The sequence below is a fragment of the Melanerpes formicivorus genome, unplaced genomic scaffold (assembly GCF_026170545.1).
Source record: "Melanerpes formicivorus ecotype bairdi unplaced genomic scaffold, bMelFor1.0.p_v2 SCAF_2, whole genome shotgun sequence".
Taxonomy (NCBI): Eukaryota; Metazoa; Chordata; class Aves; order Piciformes; family Picidae; genus Melanerpes; species Melanerpes formicivorus.
This window is the reverse complement of record NW_027142354.1, coordinates 8,760,976-8,784,324: the sequence shown is the minus strand read 5'-3', so window position 1 is coordinate 8,784,324 and position 23,349 is coordinate 8,760,976. Positions and strand designations below refer to the sequence as shown.

Here is a 23,349-nt window from a genome sequence, read left to right as displayed (position 1 = left end):
TCCAACCTATCATCCAGCACCATCTAATCAACTAAACCATGGCACCAAGCACCCCATCCAGTCTCTTCCTAAACACCTCCAGTGATGGTGACTCCACCACCTCCCTGGGCAGGCCATTCTAATGGCCAGTCACTTTCTATGAAGAACTTCTTCCTAACATCCAGTCTAAACCTCCCCTGGCACAGCTTGAGACTGTGTCCTCTTGTTCTGGTGCTGGTTGCCTGGGAGAAGAGACCAATCCCCACCTGTCCACCACCTTCCTTCAGGTAGTTGTAGACAGCAATAAGTTCTCCCCTGAGCATCTTCTTCTTCAGTCTAAGCAACACCAGCTCCCTCAGCCTCTCCTCACAGAGCTTGTGCTCCCAAACCCCCTCACCAGCATTGTTGCCCACTGAATTCAGTATGACACTCCCTTGCCATTCTCACATTGGTTAGTTACATGTGGAAAAAATGGAGAGAGCAAAAATAATGTGCTTCCATGACATAAAATGTGTGCATTTTTTTTTCCTCTTAAAGGTGCCCTTTTGAAGTAGTAGAAATGATTCTCCAAAGCAAAGGTGTAATAAACCATTTCTTAAATGTTTTTATTTTACCCAAAGCTAAGCTACTGTATAGAGGTTTTTGCTTTGTCTGTGTCATTAGTGGTGTGCCCCAAGGATCAGTGCTGGGCCCTGTGCTCTTTAACATCTTTATTGATGATCTGGATGAGGGCATCGAGTCCATCATCAGTAAATTTGCTGATGACACCAAGCTGGGGGCAAGAGTTGATCTGCTGGAGGGTAGAGAGGCTCTGCAGAGAGACCTCGACAGGCTGGGCAGATAGGCAGAGTCCAACGGCATGAGATTTAACACATCCAAGTGCTGGGTTCTGCACATTGGCCACAGCAACTCCATGCAGAGCTACAGGCTGGGGTCAGAGTGGCTGGAGAGCAGCCAGGCAGAGAGGGACCTGGGAGTGCTGGTTGATGGTAGGCTGAAAATGAGCCTGCAGTATGCCCAGGCGGCCAGGAGGGCCAATGGCATCCTGGCCTGCATCAGGAACAGTGTGGCCAGCAGGAGCAGGGAGGTCATTGTGCCCCTGTACACTGCACTGGTTAGGCCACACCTCGAGTACTGTGTCCAGTTCTGGGCCCCTCAGTTTAGGAAGGATGTTGACTTGCTGGAACGAGTCCAGAGAAGGGCAACGAAGTTGATGAGCGGTTTGGAACACAAGCCCTATGAGGGGAGGCTGAGGGAGCTGGGGTTGCTTAGCCTGGAGAGGAGGAGACTCAGGGGTGACCTTATCACTCTCTACAACTACCTGAAGGGAGGTTGTAGACAGGCGGATGTCGCTCTCTTCTCCCAGACAGCCAGTACCAGAACAAGAGGACACAGTCTCAGGCTGCGCCGGGGGAGGTTCAGGTTGGATGTTAGGAAGAAGTTCTATACAGAAAGAGTGATTGCCCATTGGAATGGGCTGCCCAGGGAGGTGGTGGAGTCACCATCATTGGAGGCGTTCAGGAGGAGACTTGATGGGGTGCTTGGTGCCATGGGTTAGTTGTTTAGGTGGGTTGGATTAGTTGAAGGGTTGGACGCGATGATCTTGAAGGTCTCTTCCAACCTGGTTTATTCTATTCTATTCTGTACATTTAAGATCTCAGTAAGGATGCATGATTTTACAGATAGAGAATTATACTATAGGAAGACTGATTTGCCCCATATTCTCCTCTAGTTCTGAAGCAGAGCCTTGATAAGAATTCATATCTTGTGACGAAGTGGCTAGGCTGCAGAATAGCCTGGAGCTTGCAAATTATGGTATAGAGCCTGTGTAGATATCTGTATTGTGGAGTATGTATTTCTGGAGTTTTAAAATTAGAAATGGATCTTCAGTTTCAGAACAGGGAAAAGGTTGAGGCAGCCATGACATTTTCTTTACAACTTTAATTTAAATCTGTTTGTCTTTGTGGAAGAGTAACACAGGCAGAAGTGTTAAGATATGCAAATCCACCAGCAGTTTTATCAGTTCATCAAAAGATGGCTCTGGCCAAATAAGATTTGGTGTGTTCCTTCTACTCTCAGGGTGGCGGGAGGCTGGTCTGTTGTGAAGCCTATTAAGGAATCAGTGAAACTTTGCAAGCTTGTCTTGCTTATTAGAGTAAACTCAGTGCTGAAGCAATGAGGGGAAGAAAAGAAATGTGGCTCTGCCTTTTGATTGTGGAGAGTTCTGTTAGGAGGTGAATCCCCAACTACCTTTATGCAAAACACAAATCAGCCTTATCAGGGCCGGGATCTGGCCTTTGATACACATGGTTAATTCAAGTAAGTCTTAAGGGTTTATAATTTAGAAAATACAGGATGTCCCTTTTTGAGGGAGAGGTTCACCACAATGCTCTTCTGAGCCTGAGAACTGGGGGGAAATTCATCCCGTGTTCTTTTTCCCTTCTCACCCTTGCACTGTCTCTGTTTGACCTATGGGGATTTCATGCCTAGGACAAGGTGAGGGGAATTCAGAGCTGGGACAATGAGCTACCTCTGTTCCTTATCCTGGCATCCTGAAACATAAGCATGTAAGGAAAGGGAGAAAGTGCCAGGTTTTTCTCTTCTCTCTTTCCATTAAGTCCATCTCATCAGTCCTATAAAATTGTCTTACACCTGCCTTTTGACAGCAGTGGTACATGATTGTGGTCTAACTGGCTGTTTCTTACCACAGCAGGAAAAGCAGAAGAAATCTTAGCAGCATTTAAGGTTAACAGCAAAATCTGTGTTTCCTCCCTGTGCTGACTTCTGTGCAGTGTTGTGAACTGTCTGGTACCTATTTTCTCTTAATGCTGTGGCAGAATGTTTGCTTAGATGATACAATAGGTTACTTCAGTTTTTCCACCTTGTGATTTTGGTATGCTCCTGTGTGTTTAGTGGACTGTGAGGCATCAGCATGCAGTTAACTATCTATCCCAGTTTTATGGTGAGGTGATTTACCTCAAAGTTTATCGCAGCTGTTCACTATGAAAGTGTCCAGACTGAGACAGGGAGAACTGGACATTGTGCTTATGTCTCTTCTTAAGCTTTACTTGAGGTCTGTGCAGCTTATCAGTACTGGGTAGCTTGAAGAGTTCAGGCTCCCAAAACCAAGAGTTGGCTTCTGTTTAACAAAAAACCAAAGATGGTTTATGACATGATGTAATGCCATATCATCCTACCAAAGTGATCATGACACAGGTAGAACTCACTTCTTTCAATTACATGTGACACACATCTGGCTTCTTCCTGTGTTTTGTGTTAAATATGGCTGATTCACATATTTACCCAGATAATTTCCACCTTCTAACCACTTTTTGTTGTATGTTGTTGTTGTTTTTCTTAACCTAGGCTGATGTGGCTATTTTGGTTGTGGATGCTAGCAGGGGAGAGTTTGAGGCCGGCTTTGAAACAGGTGGACAAACTCGAGAACATGGCTTATTAGTGCGCTCTCTTGGAGTGACACAGCTAGCTGTGGCAGTCAATAAAATGGACCAGGTACCTGCTCATTTTTTGATTGAAAGGCTCCTATCTGGGACTATAAGCCCTAAGTTTAAGGTTCAGTGTTGTGAAACTAATAATGAAGTATTGTTTCTTTATTTGATTCTTAGCTCTGTCTCTTGTGTTTAGACTTCGCAGTACTTCTTATTTATGGGCACATTTTCAAAGCACACAGAAGGATAGTTTTGGTCCTAAAATTAGTAGGGCTTCACTTTGTGCTTGTGGAAGTCTCACATAAACAGTTAACCCAGTAGCTTCTGCAAGGGCATCTGAGTGGTCACTCAGGTTAAGATGCCGAGAGTTTTATTTAAACCTCTAAGGTGTTTTAAATATATACAACATAGTAATATTCTACACACAACTAGCAGTGTTCTTGCTGAATCTGAATTTTATGTAAGGTTTAAAAAACCCCAACAACCTACCAGACTGAAGGGGCTTTCAAGTTAAGTGGTGTGTTGCTTGCTATCAGTAATTGTTAGTGTCTATGCTCTTGTGTATTCAGCTGGGAATCCACATAGAAATCTCATCAATTCATTCGGTTCTGTGTGTGAAGAACACCTACTGGTACTACAGTGCTGCTGACATGCAGCTGTTTGAGTCATGCTTTAAAATCTACAATTTTATTATCATCATCTTTTATCTATTTTAGGTCAATTGGCAACAGGAAAGATTCCAGGAAATTACCAGTAAGCTTGGCCAGTTTCTTAAACAAGCTGGCTTTAAGGTAATGTATGTTTCTGAGCTCTTTGTTGCTTTGTTGAGGCATTTGGGTAGGATGAGGATGTTTTTACAGTCAGGTTATTTTGTGTCACTTTTCTGCTACTACTTTTCTTACTGGTAGGGTGTACATTGAGCCCCCACGGTAAGGTTAGTCAGTTCTTTTTATCATCGTCATTAGGTCTGTTGAATCCTTGAGATACTCACCTCATCTGGAGTTCTTGGGATTGTTACCTACAAAGAGCACCAAGGATCACCCATCTTAGTCTTCAAGACTACATGAATGACAGTAGGGTTTTATACAAGACCAGGTGTCAGTGTGGATTATGAACTCATAAGAATGTTCTCCATTTGTCATTCTTAACTGTTCTTCTTATGCTTGCTTGGTTCTAACCAATACATTTGGATTGGCTGTGACTTTCCTTGAAATCCTTATCCACAAACCAACAACACAAACTGAAGTTTTGCCTGTCAGTTAGGGAATTGGAGTTTATTTGAACTCAGTTTCTATTGTTAATGTTGCTGTCATCATGTTTAAATATCTCAAACTCTTTGTTGGAGATTACTGGGATTAGGGAAGAGGTAAACAGAAAGGAAATTGAACCACTGAGTAATGTAACTTCTCCTGGAAAAATATGAATGTCCCAGCTGTTCTTTTGTAACTGGAATGTGCAGGTTTGAAAAAAATGCACCTCTTGCTTCTGCCAGAAGGTCCTGTTGTGAATGTAGGCTTAATTTGTTTGTTTTCTTCATTAGGAATCAGATGTAGCTTATATTCCAACAAGTGGCCTTGGTGGTGAAAATCTGGTCACGAGGGGTCAGTCAAGTGACCTCACACAGTGGTATAAAGGAAAATGTTTGTTAGAGCAAATTGGTAAGTGCAGTGTTCCTTGTTTGAAAACTAATATATCTTAGTTGTGTGCATGTCAGATCTTCTCTTTTGGGGGAAATGTGGGATGAAGTCTTTGGAATGCACTATTGTTTGTTTATCCCTAATTGAGATGTTTTAGAACTTCTGTGTTCAATAACTCTGCAACATCTTACAAATTTATTTGCAGATTCTTTCAAGCCACCACAGAGATCAGTGGATAAACCATTTAGGTTGTGTGTTGCTGATGTATTTAAAGGTTAGTTGTTTCGATAATATTTTCACCATTTTTTAACACAAGTCTTGAAAAATGATGTAGAAATAAGACTTAAACTAAGAGCTTTAGTGTCTGTCAGTAGTCTTGAAGAGGAACAGTAAGTTTTCAAGCATTGTTCTTTACTGAATTTTAGATAGTACCACTGAAGGAGAAATACAGTGGAAAAGTTATTGGAGAAAACCTGCATGACCAGTTAATTGACTATGTAATGACTTGGTGGTTCTGTGGGACAGAATTTGAGTTTCTCTTTCCCAAACTGGTTTTTACTGCCTAATGAACTTGTTTCAACTATGTCTTTGGACTCTTTCTTTACACTTCTAGATTTTGCAAAAGTTTGACTTGTTCCTTTTATATTCATTGTTGTAGATGTAAACAATGATGCATTCCTTCAGTTTGATGTAAAAACTGGAGGGGATGAGGTGTGTGGTCTGTTAAAACCAGACAAGGATTTATTGAAAGGCAGCTAGTTACTACCTGGCACTAACAGAGGTATGGACAGCATATCCATGTGAGCCCTTAAGGTTTTCATGGTAAACTTGGGGTTTTTTGTTGTTTTTTTTCTTTCCCCCAGCTAAATGCATTTACTTTTACAGGTAATTAAAAAGGAATAGGATTCCTGTAACATTAATTACATTTGAAGGATTTTGTAGGTCCCTCAAGGAATGTTGAAAACTACTAACAGCAGTACTTGACATGTAAATATTTGTAACTGAACATAATTACTAAAATGCATCTTTCAAAAGAAATTTTATGTTATAGAGATGATATTAATAGGGAAAGTACAAACCTGATCAAAAAAAAGGGTCTGTACTGGGACCAGTGCTGTTCAATATCTTCATCAATGATACAGACAGCAAGACTGAGTGCACGCTCAGCAAGTCTGCAGATGAAACGAAGCTGAGTGGTGCAGCTGACAAGAGCAAAGGACAGGATGCCGTACAGAGGGACCTGGACAGGCTGGAGAGGTGAACTGAGGAAAATCTCATGAGGTTCAACAGGCAAAGTGTGAGGTCCTGCACCTAGTTTGGGGCAGTCCTCAATGTCAACACAGGCTGGGGAATGATGAAAGTAGCCCTGTGGAAAGAGACTTGAGGGTACTGGTGCATGAGAAGCTGGACATGAGCCAACAATGTGCACTTGCAGCCTAGAAGGCAAATCACATCCTGGGCTGCATCAAAAGAATTGTGGTCAGCAGGCTGAGAAAGGTCATTCTGCCATTCTACTCTGGTGAAACCTCACCTGGATTACTGTGTCCAGCTCTGGGGTTCCCAACACAAGAGAGACATGGTCCTGTTGGAATGGGTCCACAGAAGGGCCACAAAGATGACCAGAGGGCTGAAGTACCTTTACTATGAAGAGAGGTTGAAAGAATAGGGGCTGTTGAAGAGGAGGCTCTGGGGGGACCTTGTAGCTGAATTTCAATACCTAAAGAGTCCTACAGGAAGGTTGGGGAAGGACTGCTTTGAAGGGCTTGTAGAGATAGGACGAGGGGCAAAGGTTTTAAACTGGAGCAAGGTTTAGGTTGGACTTTAGGAGGAAGTTCTTTACAATGAAAGTGGTGAAATACTGCTGCAGTTTGCCCCAGGGATATGGTTGAGGCCCTGTCCCTGGAGGCATTCGTGATCAGCCTTGTGCAGCCTGCTCTAGTTGGAAGTGTGCCTGCTGACTGCAGGGGGGTTGGACAAGATGACCCTTGAGGGTCCCTTCTAACCCAGTGCAATCTGTGACTCTGTAAAATACCAATTGCAATTGGTAAAACCAGCTTTGGGAAATTTTCATGTGGGTCTTTTAGAAAGCACTGTATGCTGTACACACCCAGGGTGATCTGATTCAAGGTACTGAAGCCAAAATGTTAAATATTGGAAAGCCTTCATTGGCAGTTACCCTGGTGTGTTACTACTGTCTGTGTCATCTAGGCTGTCACTGTGTTTCTCTCTTTCATGATTATATGATTGTTGACTGAGATCTTTCAAAATGCTGTCACGACTTTTTTTTTGTTGCAATAATCATTTGCATTGAGCTAAGTTTCACAAAATGAGCAATTTTGACTAAATCTGTTCTGTGAAAAGTCTTTCTTTTTTTTTGCTAAAAGATGCTTTGGAAAGGGCTCAATTTACATACACAGGGTTTGTCACTAAATGTGTCCTTTTAGGTGTTTTTTAGGCTATTTTTTTTTCTTACCTAGTGATCTCAAAACACAGTTAACTTGGACGCTATCAAAGGAAGTAACTGCAGGTATGAGTACGTGAAGCAGTTGTTCTCAGCTCTATTCCAGTGCATGTGCGTGCTCAGGAGGAGCTGTCCATAGAAGTGTGTAAAAAGTGAGAGTACTGAGTGTACTCTTACGTAGTTTGGAAAAACCCTTCCTCTGTTAAGGTTACCCACACGTATGATTCATCTCCCTCAGCCTGATTTTAGTTGTTGTTCTCCATAGCCCTCCTCATTCCCTCCAGGCAAACTGTCTGCTGATCCAAAAGGTCTCAGTAAATTCCTTCATTGCTGCCTCAGTCCCCATTTACCACATTTAGAAAAGCCTTGTCCTGTAGCCAAATCCTGGGGACAAAGAACTCGTCCTGGTGCAACCCAAGTACCGTGATACGTAGAAATTGGGGCTTTTTTAATGCCCTCATTGGTGAGGGGTTTGGAACACAAGCCCTATGAGGAAAGACTGAGGGAGCTGGGGTTGCTCAGCCTGGAGAAGAGGAGACTCAGGGGTGACCTTATCACTCTCTACAACTACCTGAAGGGAGGTTGTAGACAGGCGGGGGCTGATCTCTTCTCCCAGGCAGCCAGTACCAGAACAAGAGGACACAGTCTCAGGCTGCACCAGGGGAGGTTCAGGTTGGATGTTAGGAAGAAGTTCTATACAGAGAGAGTGATTGCCCATTGGAATGGGCTGCCCAGGGAGGTGGTGGAGTCACCATCATTGGAGGTGTTCAGGAGGAGACTTGATGGGGTGCTTGGTGCCATGGGTTAGTTGTTTAGGTGGGTTGGATTGGTTGATGGGTTGGATGCGATGATCTTGAAGGTCTCTTCCAACCTGGTTTGGTTTATTCTAAATAAAGATTTATTCTAAATAAAGGGTTTTTATTCTAAATTCGCTACCCCACTATCCATTTTGTACTAGCAGTGATTCATGGTGAGCTGAAGGAGCTTGAGGCTTTGCAGGAATCAGTCAGTGTGGGAGTAGGCAAAGCTTCAAATACCACACTGGTTTACCAACCAGAATTGGTGGTGATGTGGAAAACAAGAAATGGTTCTTGGTGCTTGGAAGTGGTTGGGAACCTGGAACCAGTTCACATTTCTAGTTGCCCACAAGTACTTGCAGAGCTGGCTTCAGGTTCCTATGGTGTATCATACTGAGGTGGTATTTGGCATTCTTTTTTCTTGAAAGCATCTGCTTCTTCAGTTTTCTTTTCTTTTGACATCTGATGTGATCTGTTGACTGCATGCATCTCATTTGCTGGCATGAATAGAGGAAAATCAGCTGCAGGCATACTGGTAGTAGTTCAACTGCATAGATAGAACCATTCATCAATAATGGTGATGGGCACAAAAGATCAAGCTGTGTGACCTCAGGTTTTGAGGTCAGCTTGCTCTTTTGAATTCAGCTTTAAATTAAGCATTTAATGGAATATGACATACAAAATACTAAGATGCTTGCTTATCACTGAATATTCCTCAAAGGGAACATTGTATGGATACTGAAAATGTCATTGTTGAATTACTCCAGAGGATTATTTTAAACATACCTGCAAATATGCTAAGGAGATTTCTTAAGGTGTTTGTGCATCAATGTGCAGGCGTAGTACATCTATTGAAAGTAACTGACATGCAGTTAATGAGCAGAGTACTAGGACACTGAAAAACCCCCCACAACTTTGCAGAACTTTTATTCAGAAATATTTCATCCAGAGTTCAAATAGCTCCTCATACTAAATACAGTTAAATGAATAGGATTGAATTAATCTGTGATTTTTTTCAAGGAGTAAAGGTAATATGGAGACAGAGATTGTAGAATTCTGACTCAGTTAAACAGTAAATGGAATAGGCTTTTGCACCTGTGTGCATGAGAAGTTTTGTGGGAGGCCTGCGGTATGTGGTTTTTATCTGTAATTGTAGTGAGAAAGTGCTGAATTAAAGACAATTGCTAGAAGCTAAGGGCTTTAATATTGAAAAATAAAAAATATTTCTTCATGTGCTGACATCTGTTAAAAGAAAGCTATTTCTCCCTTAGTTCTGAAAAACATAAGATCTAGAGGTTTTAAATTTGGTGTTTCATTTTCATTATGATGCAGAGCTAACTTGCAAGAACTGAACACGCTACTGGGGGGGAACCTCATTTTCATTGTATTAAAAAGTTAACTGTATATTGCTGAAGGCCTAACTGGTAGGAAATTGATTATAATTTTTTTTTGTTTTTAATTAATACTCTGTTCATTACAGACCAAGGGTCAGGATTCTGTGTGACTGGTAAGATAGAAGCAGGTTACATTCAAGTTGGAGACCGGCTTCTGGCAATGCCTCCCAATGAAACTTGCACTGCAAAAGGTACAGTCTTCAGAAGCATGTTTACTTTCAAGTCAATACTGAGCTAGGATCAGTTACTGAAATGGTAACAGACTGTCAAACTGATACTAACTGTCAAACATAGAATGTGAAAGCATAAAACGAATTTCTTTAGATGTGACTGTGTCTGTATAAATATGTCTATGAAGAGTATGTGAAATCTTGCATGTTGGTTGTTTGGGTTTTTTTTTTTTAACCATATTGAGTATTTCAAATATTATAGCCTCATGAATCTTGACTTTGCTGTAAAAGCATCTGAGCTCAAACAATAGCTGCAAAAATGAACAGTACAGGAACTTTTAATATTCAGCTTTGCTGTGGAGTGTTGCTGCTGCTGCAAAGTGTGAGGATGTTGAACAACCTTCAGACATTAATCTTACGAGTTACATGTGAAAAAGCTTGAGAATTAAGTCTCTGCTGTTTGATGTTCATGAGACTCATCACTGATACTTTTCATAGCATACAAACTTTCAGGGTGTAATTGCCCTGAGCACCTAGAAAAGAGAAGAAAATTGGATTTACATTTCAATACAGATAATTTTTTGGAAGAGGAATAGTAATTTAAGCCATTAAATGTTTGACTGTTTCTTGATTAAGCTTGCTGTCTTTGTACTGCAGAGTTGCTTTTTCATATGCAAACAGAAATAATTATTTTAATTGAAAGTTAAGCCCTCAAATAAATGAGTGGGTGTCTGTATCTTAACTATTTAGCCAAAATTCAGCAGCATGTTGGTTTAACTGTCCTATTCCACAACCAGCTCTTTCAGTGCTAATTTGGGAAGCTCTTCAGTGTGCTGGTTTGTACAGTTGTGTGCACAGGAATGTTAAAATAATGTGGATGAATGTGGTTATCAGACAATCCTCTGTTTTGGGGGTAGAGGAAGTAGCATGGAAAGACAGCATCCCCAATGCTACAATTCTAATATTTTTCTTTTGTACTGCCTCTCGTATGCCTGAAATGTAAGTGAAGGCTGAGAGTTCATTAAGCACATATTATTTATATTTAATGTAAAGAAGAGGTAAGATAATTCACAGTATTTTCTAAGGGTAGTGTGCAGTGCAGGATTCCAGTTTTTCATCTCAAGAGGCTGAGTTCCACTACCTTTGTGAGAAAGACCTGTACATGTGAAATAATTATCAACACTCCTTAACAGACAGTACTTAACATGCTTGTAATGACATTATACTTTCTGGCACGTTTTTGACAAGTGGTTTTGAGGACGGGTTTGCAAATCAATAAATACCTGCTGCAAAGTAGAACTACGTCCTATAAATGTATGCAATATTTATAAGATGGGGGGGGGGGGGGAAGGTTCTCTTTCCTCCTTGGTGTCCACCAGAAACCCCAAAATGTTGTCCCGAGCAATCAGTTTTGTCCTCGCCCACCGGTCGGCAATTTGAAAGCAATTAAAATGTGTCAAAAATGAGAATGAAATCAGTTTAAAAAATACTTCCTAATTAACACAGTGCCGTGAACGAAAGGCATTAGTTGCTCTTTTTTTATGAAAGAGTCAGCAAATCTGCTGAAGGTAAATGAAAGTTGACAAGAGTAGCATTAAAGTGTCTGAAAGATGCGGTCTGAGATGTGTGTATGCCTGAAAGGAAGGGTGGGGCAGATAAGGAGATATTAGCGCTACAGCGTTTTCAGGACTGCGTCATCCGCATTGTGACAAGTGCCAGGTCCCCTCCTCTGGCTTAAATAAAGCCATGTTATTGTGCAGGGTGGGGTGAGAGACTGGGGAGGCTTCACCATGAGGAGTAAAAAAGCTCCCCCTGTCTTCTTGGTTAAAAAGCTTTTACTCTCAACCCATTCATACTGAAAATTGATGAGTAATGGTTGATGAAGCACAAATGGCCCAAGCAGAGCTGTTTGTTTGTAGCTCAGAACCTAGGTACTTCACTGTGAGGTTCTGTTCTTACTCATTTCCAGGAATCACACTGCATGATGAACCAGTTGATTGGGCTGCAGCAGGAGATCATGTTAGTCTCACTTTGACCGGCATGGATATCATCAAAATCAAGTGAGCAAAACCGGGTTTCAGTCTAAGTAACGGTTTGTTTTTAATGAAAAGCTTTATAACCATTACACTTAACATTCAGTGGTTTACTTGAAGAATGATGTGGCTACCAGGATATTTAAAACCAAAGTGATGCATATCACCTGGCCTGCATGTACAAACGTTGGAAACATCTGCTTCATGAACAACGGCAACCTCAGACTAATGCTGCTGGTTTTCATACTTTGCCCTATTGCAGATAACTGGTAACCTCCCAAGCCATTTTCCTTTACACTTGTCCCTGGATATCTTAATTGCTGAAATAAGTAAATCCTTATGGCTAAATACAACACAAGATTTTTGAGGAGCTTACTGAATCATCCATCATTCTAACAGAACACGTCCAAACAGCACCAATAAGTAAATCTGAATGAGTGAGATGGATGGAAACTTTTTATTCAACACATTTATCTGCTTGTAACACTTGTACATGCTTTCTGCCTTTTTTAGAAGAGAATAGAATAGAACAGAATAGAATAGAATTAACCAGGTTGGAAAAGATCTTTGAGATAGTCAAGTCCAACCTATCACCTGACACCATCTAATCAGCTAAACCATGGCACCAGGTGCCTCATCCAGTCTCTTCCTAAACACCTCCAGTGATGGTGACTCCAGCACCTCCCTGGGCAGGCCATTCACAGTATCACAGTATCACTTAGGTTGGAAATGACCTCGAGGATCATCGAGTCCAACCTATCAACACAGACCCCATGACTAGACCATGGCACCAAGTGCCACGTCCAATCTCCCCTTGAACACCTCCAGGCTCCAATGGCTAATCACTCTTTCTGTGAAGAACTTCTTCCTAACATCCAGCCTAAACCGCCCCTGGTGCAGTTTTAGACTGTGTCCTCTTGTTCTGGTGCTGCCTGCCTGGGAGAAGAGACCAACCTCTGCCTGTCTACAACCTCCCTTCAGGTAGTTGTAGAGAGCAATAAGGTCTCCTCTAAGCCTCCTCTTCTCCAGACTAAGCAACCCCAGCTCCCTCAGCCTCTCCTCACAGAGCTTGTGCTCCAAACCCCTCACCAGCTTTGTTGCCCTTCTCTGGACACGTTCCAGCAAGTCAACATCTGAGGGGCCCAGAACACAGTACTGAAGGTGTGTGCTAAGTATAGGGCAGAATGACTTCCCTGCTCCTGCTGGCCACGCTATTTCTGATACTGGCCAGGATGCCATTGGCCTGCTGGGCACACCTGCTGGCCCATGTTCAGCCTACCATTGACCAGTACTCCTAGGCTGCTCTCCAGCCACCCTGACCCCAGCCTGTAGCACTGCATTGGGTTGTTGCGGCCAATGTGTAGTACCTAGCACTTAGATCTCATGCTGTTGGACTCTGCCCATCCGTCCAGCCTGTCAAGGTCCCTCTGCAGAGCTCTCCTACCCTCCAGCAGATCAACTCCTGCCCCCAGCTTGGTGTCATCTGCAAATTTACTGATGATAGACTCAATGCACTTGCCCAGATCATCAGTAAAGATATTGAACAGGATGGGGCCCAGCACTGATCCCTGGGGAGCACCACTGGTGACTGGCTGCCAGCTGGATGTGGCACCATTCCCCACCACTCTCTGGGCTCGGCCCTCCAGCCAGTTCCTAACCCAGCACAGAGTGCTGCTGTCCGAGCCACAGGCTGACAGCTTGGCCAGGAGTTTGCTGTTGGGGACAGTGTCAAAGGCCTTGCTGAAGTCCAGGTAGACTACATCCACAGCCTTCCCCACATCCACCCCGTGGTCACCTGATCATAGAAGGAGATCAGGTTGGTCAGGCAGGACCTGCCCTTCCTAAATCCATGCTGGCTAGGCCTGATCCCTTGGCCATCCTGTAAGTGCTGTGTGATTGCACTGAAGATGACCTGTTCCATAATCTTGCCTGGCACTGAGGTCAGGCTGACAGGTCTGTAATTCCCTGGCTCATCCAACCGGCCCTTCTTGTGGATGGGCATCACGTTGGCCAGCTTCCAGCCTTCTGGGACCTCTCCAGTGAGTCAGGACTGCTGAAAAATGATGGAGAGAGACTTTTTGTTTGTTTGTTTTGTTTTGTTTTCATGTTAGTTTGGGTTTTTTGGTGGAGAGAGTGGGAGGGATTCTGATACATTCAGTGAGACACAGCAAATCTGTCTATTTCAGTCTACAGATTTCATGTTAAGCCTAGCCTGAGGCTTTTAGGTAAATGTCAGTTGTTCAGGCTAGAAAATTGGTTCCCTAATTTGTTCAGCATTTTTACATTCCAGTTGGTCTTCAGACAGCACACTTTCAAACTACTGGTTGCAAACCTCCTTGCATTGATAGTTTTGAACATTTATGGCATACTTCTAAGGGAAAAGCACAGACTTTTCTGTATTCCCATTATGAAATGGCATATGATTGTGGTGAATGGGAGGGGAAAAGTCTTGTTCTGCTTGTTGAATGAAGACTTGAGTCAATTTGTTACCTTGATGTCATTCATCTCTTGGAAGTACACTAGTTTTGTCCAGAACAGGTCCAACTAAGCCTGGAGAAGAGGAGGCTCAGGTACCCCTCATTGCTCTCTACAATTAACTGAAAGGTGGCTTTAGCCAGGAAGGGGTTGGTGTCTTCTCTCTAGCAACCAGCACCAGAACAAGAGGACACAGTCTCAAGCTGTGACAGGAGAAGTTTAGGCTCGAGGTGAGGAGAAAATTCTTCACTGAGAGAGTTGTTAGCCATTGGAATGGGCTGCCCAGGGAGGTGGTGGAGTCACCATCCCTGCAGGTGTTCAGGAGGGGATTGATGCTATGGTCTAGTCATGAGGTCTGTGGTGACAGGTTGGAATGATGATCTTTGAGGTCTCTTCCAACCTTAGTGATACTGTGATAGTGTAACTGTTTAAGTCCTCTTGATACTGATGAAATTTGATACATCAGAGGTACATGTTTAATCATGTGCTTTTTGTTTTCTTCATCCATGTGTTTTGGGTGGGATTAGATTTCCTTTCAGTGGCTGTGAAACAGCTTTGTCTGCCCTCCCTTACTGACTTGTGACAAGCAGCAGCTTCCTTGTAACTCCGTGTAGTTTTTTATAAGTTGGTCCTACTGAGAGCTTAAGTTTTGAGAGTGTTTATCACGATGCTCCTTTATCTATGAGACAGCTGAGCTACATATAGAAGCACTGCAGTTTTAGGCACTCTGCAGTGTTTTATGCTACTGATCTGGAACAATTAATTTCTGAATGAAAGTCTGAATTCTTCAAAGTACCTACGCACAGGAAACGGTGACATTTTTAGAAACTGAATAGTAATGGAGGTAATTGTTCACTGAACTTGACAAACCTTTTCATGCATGCCCACAAAATACCATAGACATTGTCTAGGAATTAATTTTCTTACAGGCTTTTGTATGGTCATCTTGATTTATTTTTGTTGAGTGCTTTGTGGTTGGTTTGTGGGTTGTGTTTTGTTTCTTTTAGAATAGAAGAGAATAGAATTAACCAGGTTGGAAGAGACCTTTGAGATCATTGAGTCCAACCTATCATCCAACACTACCTAATCAACTAAACCATGGCACCAAGCACCCCATCTAGTTTCTTCCTAAACACCCCCAGTGATGGGGACCCCACCACCTCCCTGGGCAGCCCATTCCAATGGCCAATCACTCTCTCTGTATAGAACTTCTTCCTAACATCAAACCTAAACCTCCCCTGGCGCAGCCTGAGACTGTGTCCTCTTGTTCTGGTGCTGGCTGCCTGGGAGAAGAGACCAACCCCTTCCTGGCTACAACCACCCTTCAGGTAGTTGTAGAGAGCAATAAGGTCACCCCTGAGTCTCCTCCTCTCCAGGCTAAGCAACCCCAGCTCCCTCAGCCTCTCCTCACAGGGCTTGTGTTCCAAGCCCCTCACCAACTTCATTGCCCTTCTCTGGACTCGTTCCAGCAAGTCAACATCCTTCCTAAACTGAGGGGCCCAGAACTGGACACAGTACTCGAGGTGTGGCCTAACCAGTGCAGTGTACAGGGGCAGAATGACCTCCCTGCTCCTGCTGGCCACACTATTCATGATGCAGGCCAGGATGCCATTGGCCTTCTTGGCCCCCTGGGCACACTGCAGGCTCTATCAACTGAACCATGGCACCAAGCACCCCATCTAGTCTCTTCCTAAACACCTCCAGTGATGGTGACTCCACCACCTCCCTGGGCAGCCCATTCCAATGGGCAATCACTCTCTCCGTGTAGAACTTCTTCCTAACATCCAGCCTAAACATCCAGCCTTGTTTTGTTTGTTTTTTCCCCTCAGGTTATATTAAGGTGGTAGTGTCTTTGCTTTGCTTGGCTTAAATATTTATTTTTCCAGTGTAGCAATTAATGTTTATATGTCAAGATATTGTTCTTCTCTCTTGTAGTGTTGGCTGTGTATTTTGTGATCCCAAGGAACCCATTAAAGTTTGCACTCGTTTTAGAGCTCGGGTTCTCATCTTCAATGTTGAAGTTCCAATCACTAAAGGATTTCCTGTAAGTCTCTGTGAAAGTTCCTGTATTCATTGCAGGTTGCTTAGGGCTTTTCCTCCCCATATTCAACTCCACGAATATGAGAGCCATTCAGTGTCCAGAAGTGGTTCTGTCTATCCAGATCAAATGGATTCTTTTGTAATTTGAAGAGGATGTAAGAGGCTATTGTGGCTGCTTATGCATGGCCATTTCAGAGAACATGAGTTTCGTCACAGTCAAGCTGGGCTGTGCTTTAGAAACCTTGTGCCTTTTAGGTGTATAATAATGCATGTAGCTGTAACATACTTCAAATAAAATCTTAGTTCATGCTACAGAACTGCACTGAAGTGCAAAAGCAAAACACTTAGGAATTAAAAATGTACACATGACATTTGTGATGACAGTGTTTAAGAGCTAGGAACTGTTACTGAGTCTGAGGCTGACACTCCTGTGAGAGGAGCTTTGTAAGCACTTGTTTTAAAAATAAGTCTTAAAAGAGGTTGGTGTTTTCAAATATTAGTGGCTAGAATTTCTGCTTCCTGTAGCATTTCAATAACTGAAAAAATTATTCCTAGGTGCTTTTACACTATCAAACAGTGAGTGAACCTGCTACTATCAAAAGGCTGTTGAGTGTCCTCCACAAAAGCACTGGTGAAGTGACAAAGAAAAAACCTAAGTGAGTGTTTTGAAAAGTTGGTATTTACTAAGGAAATGGACTGACTTTTTATTATATCATCATAGTATCAGTCAGGGTTGGAAGGGGCCACAAGGATCATCTAGTTCCAACCCCCCTGCCATGGGCAGGGACACCCCACACTAGATCAGGCTGGCCAGGGCCTCGTCCAGCCTGAGCTTAAACACCTCCAGGGACAGCACCCCAACCACCTCCCTGGACAACCCATTTCAGGGCTTCATCACTCTCATGGTGAAGAACTTCCTCCTCATGTCCAGCCTGAGTCTCCCCACCTCCAGCTTCATTCCATTCCCCCTAGTCCTATCACTCCCTGAGATCCTGAGAAGTCCCTCCCCAGCCTTCCTGTAGGCCCCCTTCAGATACTGGAAGGCCACAATTAGGTCACCTCGGAGCCTTCTCTTCTCCAGACTGAACAGCCCTTCTATTCTATTGTGGAGAAATAATGCTTTTATAAGAATTGGGTTGTTCTCAGTGATGGCCAGGGATATGACAAGGGGCAGTGGGTGCTCACTAAACCACAAGAGGTTCACTTGAGCTTAAGGAGAAATGTCTTTACATTGAGTGGTGTCTCCTCCTCTGGAGACTTTCAAAACCTGCCTGAATGCTTTCTTGTGGTGCCTGTTCCAGGTGAATCTGCTTAGGCAAGTGGGGTGAACTAGATGATCTCCAGGGGTACTTTCCAGTCCCTACCATTCTATGACTGTATGTTGTCATTGTTTCAGTTGGTTTTGTGTTTAGATTTCAGAATGCTTTACAAAGTGAAAAACCTCCTGCCCATTTAATAAATGCAGAGCACCTGAGAAGTAAATTAACTTCCCTAGGTCAGTTACAGAATTGGGGGTGTAGCTGAGATCAGGAACACCTAAATTATGTTTAAAACTAGTGGGAAATAGTGGGAAATCTGTGGTATAATTCTGGAGATGGGCTGCTGTCTGAAATAAACTCAACTTGACAGGGAGAACCAATAAAAATAGGTTTAGGGGGTTTTCCCATACAAGTTAAATTATGAGAACATAATTTATATAGTAACTATATGTAGAGAGTTACTTAGGGCTGCATTTGGGTAGAAGTGCTATTTGATACCTACAATGTTACCAAAATAATCCTTTCCCAGAAATTGCATGGCTGAAACTGTTGTTGGAAGGTAATGGGAAGAAAAATCATGACTTCTGCAGAGCAAAGATTTTGCTCTGGAGCTGTTGCATTTGAAACGAGACTTGATTTCTACCAGATATGAATGAAATATTAATGAAATTAATGAAATAATTAACAAAACAGTTTGCTAAATGTCTTGATGGATGCTCTAGGAGTTTATAAGAAAAACTCAGAGGGCTTTTTAAAATGTATATTCCAGGCAAATGAGTTTTCAGTCTGGTGGCTTTGGGTTATACTTGAAATCAAGGTTGACTTTTGGCTTCTTAAGTTGCTTTTTTCCCCCAACTATTCACTGTATGTTATTTGTGTAAGTTGTTTTTTCAGTTACCTGTGCATATATTTATAACAGAGTTTTCTCCTTCCTTCCCTGCAGGTTATTGACTAAAGGACAGAATGCTCTAATAGAACTACAAACTCAAAGACCTGTTGCTCTAGAATTGTATAAAGATTTTAAAGAGCTTGGAAGGTTTATGTTACGCTATGGTGGCTCCACTATTGCTGCAGGAGTTGTTACAGAGGTATGGCGTTTTTGTGATAGGCTTTCTGTACTGTTGTAAAGGAATGTTGGTAACTTTCACATAGCATTCAGTCCTTATGGTTAAGACCTGTTTTACACCTGTCAGCCTAAAAAGTGAATTTATTGCTCTCTACAACTGCCTGAAGGGAAGTTGTAGACAAGCGGATGTTGGTCTCTTCTCCCAGGCAGCCAGTACCAGAACAAGAGGACACAGTCTCAGGCTGTGCCAGGGGAGGTTTAGAATAGAATAGAATAGAATAGAATAGACCAGGTTGGAAGAGACCTTCAAGATCATTGCGTCCAACCTATCACCCAACACCACCTAATCAACTAACCCATGTAACCAAGCACCCTGTCAAGTCTCCTCCTGAACACCTCCAGTGACGGCAACTCCACCACCTCCCCGGGCAGTCCATTCCAATGGGCAATCACTCTCTCTGTGTAAAACTTCCTCCTGACCTCCAGCCTGAACTTCCCCTGGCACAGCCTGAGGTTGGATGTGAGGAAGAAGTTCTATACAGAGAGAGTGATTGCCCATTGGAATGGGCTGCCCAGGGAGGTGGTGGAGTCGCCATCACTGGAGGTGTTCAGGAGGAGACTTGATGGGGTGCTTGGTGCCATGGGTTAGTTGTTTAGGTGGGTTGGATTGGTTGATAGGTTGGACGCGATGATCTTGAAGGTCTCTTCCAACCTGGTTTATTCTATGTATTCTATTCTACATATTCTGTGGAAAAAGACACAGTGCTTCAGCAAAATGTGAGGAAAACTTGCCACTATTCTATTTGACTGGGTTTGTTGGTTTGTTTGTGGGATTGGGGGTTTGGTTTTGTTGGGTTTTGGGGGGGTTGTGTGTGTGGTGTTGTGGGGTTTTTTTGGGGTGGTGGTTTATTGTTTTTTTAACTATTGCTTACAATTTTTAAATGTTGGCAGTTGGACTCAGATGATCTTAGAGGTCTTTTCCAACCCAAACAACTCTGTGATTCTCCCCCTCTCTTGAGTTAATATAACCCTTCATTATTTTAGTATACATGAGTTTTTCTGAGTTCTGTTTACCTGCACACATGAACCAGAAGTAGTTTCTAAATGGGAAGTGTTCTCTGGTTTTGTGTGGCTAGTTTGGGTCCCAGATCTTTTTCTGGTAGCATTAAATGCAATGCAGACATTTTCCCATTCTCTGTGAGAGGAAGCTAAGGCTGAGGGGATAAATACAAATGTTCTACATTCTGTTAGGAGTGAAAATTATGAATGTCCCTCAATCACTCACTTCAAAAAGCCCTGTTAGGTTTTTTGGATTTATTGGCCCAAGGGATAACAATTCAGTCACATTACCCAAATTGTGGTACTGAGACATAAAACTGAATCATTTAGTGTCAAAACTTGGAACAAAGCTTGAGAGCTGCTGGGTTTTTCCTGTGTGCATAGGAATGATGTGCTAGGTCTGTCAGAGCCTCTGGGCCTTACAGAGCTTTAATGCTTGCAGTAATTTGTCTGGTCTCAAATAAGATCCGAAATGAAACCTTTCATCTTGCACATGTTTTTCATTAAATTTAAGTTGAAGCAAATGGGGTCCTGTCTAGATCTGTGGTGCCCAGTGCTTGTAGAATTGGAGACTAAGCTCTTTGGTTGTTTGGGAATGACTGTTTTAGTACTTGTGATCTTGTGCCAGAGAGTTTCCAAGCAAAAAGAACAATTTTTCCATGGCTGACTGTTTATCACATTGAAAAAAGCTGTGATCATTTTACATTTAGTACTTCATTTATCCCCATGGTATTTCCCCCCTTTTGTTCATGTTTTTAGATTAAAGAATGACAGTGATGCCAGAACTTCCACCGTCCAACCGAAATGCAGAGCTCCAACCTTCTGTTTTAAGGATTCGGTTACTTCAGCTGAAGGAAGACATGCAATTAATTGGGGAGGAGATGGTAATGACAAAAGTTAAATCATGTGAGATGTCTGGGGAGCCCTTCATCAGTCTCTCCCACTGCAGAACAAGATGCCAACTGACAAGGAACTGCTGACGTTGCACTTCTTGTTCTCAAGAATCTCCATGCGTTTTCTCCATGTGGAATTTAGCCCTTAGAGAGCTTGATGGAAAAAGTGTTGCAGAGTTGAATTAGAGAAAAAGATAATGAGTCATCATGGAGAAAGCTCCTTACTTCCAGACATAAGTTGTTTACATATTGCCTTTGATTTGCTTATTTGCCGCACATTAACTCAGTAAAGTAACTTTATTGGTCTAATATATTTTTAGGTTTGAGCTGAATGCATATTCTGGGGTAGGGGGGAAGGGGGAAAAAAGAACACTTTATTTTGGTGTCAAGAAAATGGTGTGTAGTATTTTCCTGGGATTGTTTTCCCTGTCCCCAAACTTATTTAAAACATAAAAACAACAACAAAAAAGAGAGAGTTGCTTTCTTTTGCTGTGTAGTGGAAGCTGTTGCCAACATTGGCTGATTTTATTTTATGAACTGTAAGAATAATAAAATGTCTGAGCAGAATTTGTCTCTCCTTCATCTTCTGTTATTTAAACACTTCTAAATTGTGCTAAGTCATTCTTTATTTTCAGTTGCTGGGAAGTTTCAGAGTAAACACATGAGTTAAAAGGTGAAACTGGAGTGCAGCTTGTCCTTCTGTGGAAGTAATTTCAGTTTTTCTCAACGTTACTCAGTTGCAGCTCCTGTGCACACACATCTCCTTCATCCAGACTTAGTGCTCTTCTCAGCAAAACTGGTGGTTTCATCTCAGGATGTGTACTAAAGCCAAATTGTTGTGTTTACTCCAGCTCGTAACTCCTTCCTGCTTTTCAGTATTAGGGCAGGGGGAGCTTCCCAGCTGACAAGAGGGTCCTTCTGGCACCTCCAGCGTAAGATCAGGACAGACATGCTTTACTGCATCTTTGAGGACTTTCTTTTCAATATGAAGTGTGAGAACACCTCAGGTATTCTGGGACCTCTAGGCAAGTGTGGAGTGGAGACAACTCTACTTTGATCACAGTTAGTATTGTGGGGAAGGAAATAAAGTACTCTCCAGAGTATCAGTCAGTTGGGTTAACCGAAGTCAAGCCATGCCCTGTGTAGTGAAGAACACAAAAAGCCTATGACTGTAACTTAGTTCAAAGTCATGTACAGTCTGTACCTACTCTTCCCACATGCTTTTTTGGTTGGTAAGTAACTTGTTTTTTGCACTTAACATGCTTTAGCCCAGTTGAGCAAATGCTCAAGTAAATTTTACTGTTGACTGCGTGCATATCGTAGAAGTATCAGACATGTTTTATGGGGAAGGACTTTTGTAAAGTCTTTAAAATCTGAAATATCTGAAAGCTCTTATTGCCAGACATGAAGATTATGAATTCTTACCATTTGTTATGTCTTTTGTATAGGCCAGCAATTGCATTTCTATTCTTACCAGTTTCAACACTGAAGGTTTCGGTGCATTGAGGTTTTCAGTGCCAAGCTTCTGCTTTGAATCTGTTCCACTGAACTTGTCTTTCAACCTTGAAAATCTCTAGGTTGCTTTTAAGTCATGTTTAAGTTTGCTGAAATGCTACAGGCAGAGGAATGTGTCTTCAGTTTTAAGAGTTGGTTAGTTGGTGTTCATGGACAAGAAAGTGTGACACAGGATGTACTGCTGATAACTCTTCTCACACATGGCTGCATTAAATTTTGAAGCTCTATTCTCTGACAGCAGAAAAGCTACTGCAGAGTTTCCCTGTTTGTGTTTTGGGAGAGCCAGAAGTATTACCAAATCCGGTTTCAACATGACTGCGCTACTACCTTTCAGCATGGGTTTGAACTCTGCCCAGAGGTGCCAGTTAATGCATAAATGATCTGTTGTGCAACATAAAACACATCACTGTGATTTCCTCAAAATGTGTTTGCATGTTGAGCCGTAAGATATTAGATGGCTCGGTGGTGCTCTAGGGTGCAAAACCTTCCTAAACTGCAAATTGAGACAATCACAATCTCCTGCTGCCAAGATCCTGCTTTTCAATATAGATGCAGTGTTTTCAATATCTTCTGGAGGGCAAGGAAGTGGCTTGCAATCTCAGAGCATCTACACAGTCCCTCTTGGGAGAAAAATCTATTTTGCACAGCTCTTACTGGAGAGTGTTGAGTTCTAGGAAAGTTAAGAAAAACAGTTGCATGAAGCAGGCTTCTCTGTAGCAAGGTGGCTTCCACTGGAATGTGGAAGGGAAAGCTGGTACCTTCTATGTTAAAAACTGAGTTTCTAACAACATACAACAGAGTGTACCTGGTAAGATTGTGCTTCTCAGCTGTTTTGAATAAAGGGCCACTCAGCCACTTGCATTGTTTGATGTTTTCAAATATTGGTGGGAAAAAGAGAGTTTCTTATATTCAAAATCTTCTGTCATGGAAGAAGCATTGTTTTGGAGGTTACAAGGAGAAGTACTTGGTGCCATGGGTTAGCTGTTTGGGTGGGTTGGATTGGTTGATGGGTTGGACACGATGATCTTGAAGGTCTCTTCCAACCTGGTTTGGTTTATTCTAAATAAAGGTTTATTCTAATTAGTACTGATGTCATCAAAGCAGTGAAGATGAGCTGCAGAC

At 42.5% G+C, this 23,349-nt stretch overlaps 1 protein-coding gene across 3 annotated transcripts in view; it reads left to right on the top strand.

Moving 5' to 3' along the window:
* Positions 1-21,279, top strand: part of HBS1L (HBS1 like translational GTPase) — a 71,061-nt gene extending 49,782 nt beyond the window's left edge. For all 3 annotated transcript variants that reach the window (XM_068149906.1, XM_068149926.1, XM_068149915.1), the window contains 10 exons: positions 3,346-3,492; positions 4,145-4,219; positions 4,969-5,086; positions 5,271-5,339; positions 9,804-9,908; positions 11,857-11,947; positions 16,331-16,439; positions 16,991-17,091; positions 18,638-18,782; positions 20,579-21,279. In XM_068149906.1, coding sequence (XP_068006007.1) covers positions 3,346-3,492; positions 4,145-4,219; positions 4,969-5,086; positions 5,271-5,339; positions 9,804-9,908; positions 11,857-11,947; positions 16,331-16,439; positions 16,991-17,091; positions 18,638-18,782; positions 20,579-20,590 — 972 coding nt within the window. In that variant the 3' untranslated portion in view covers positions 20,591-21,279. The remainder of the gene's footprint in view (positions 1-3,345; positions 3,493-4,144; positions 4,220-4,968; positions 5,087-5,270; positions 5,340-9,803; positions 9,909-11,856; positions 11,948-16,330; positions 16,440-16,990; positions 17,092-18,637; positions 18,783-20,578) is intronic.
* Positions 21,280-23,349: the final 2,070 nt, after the last annotated feature.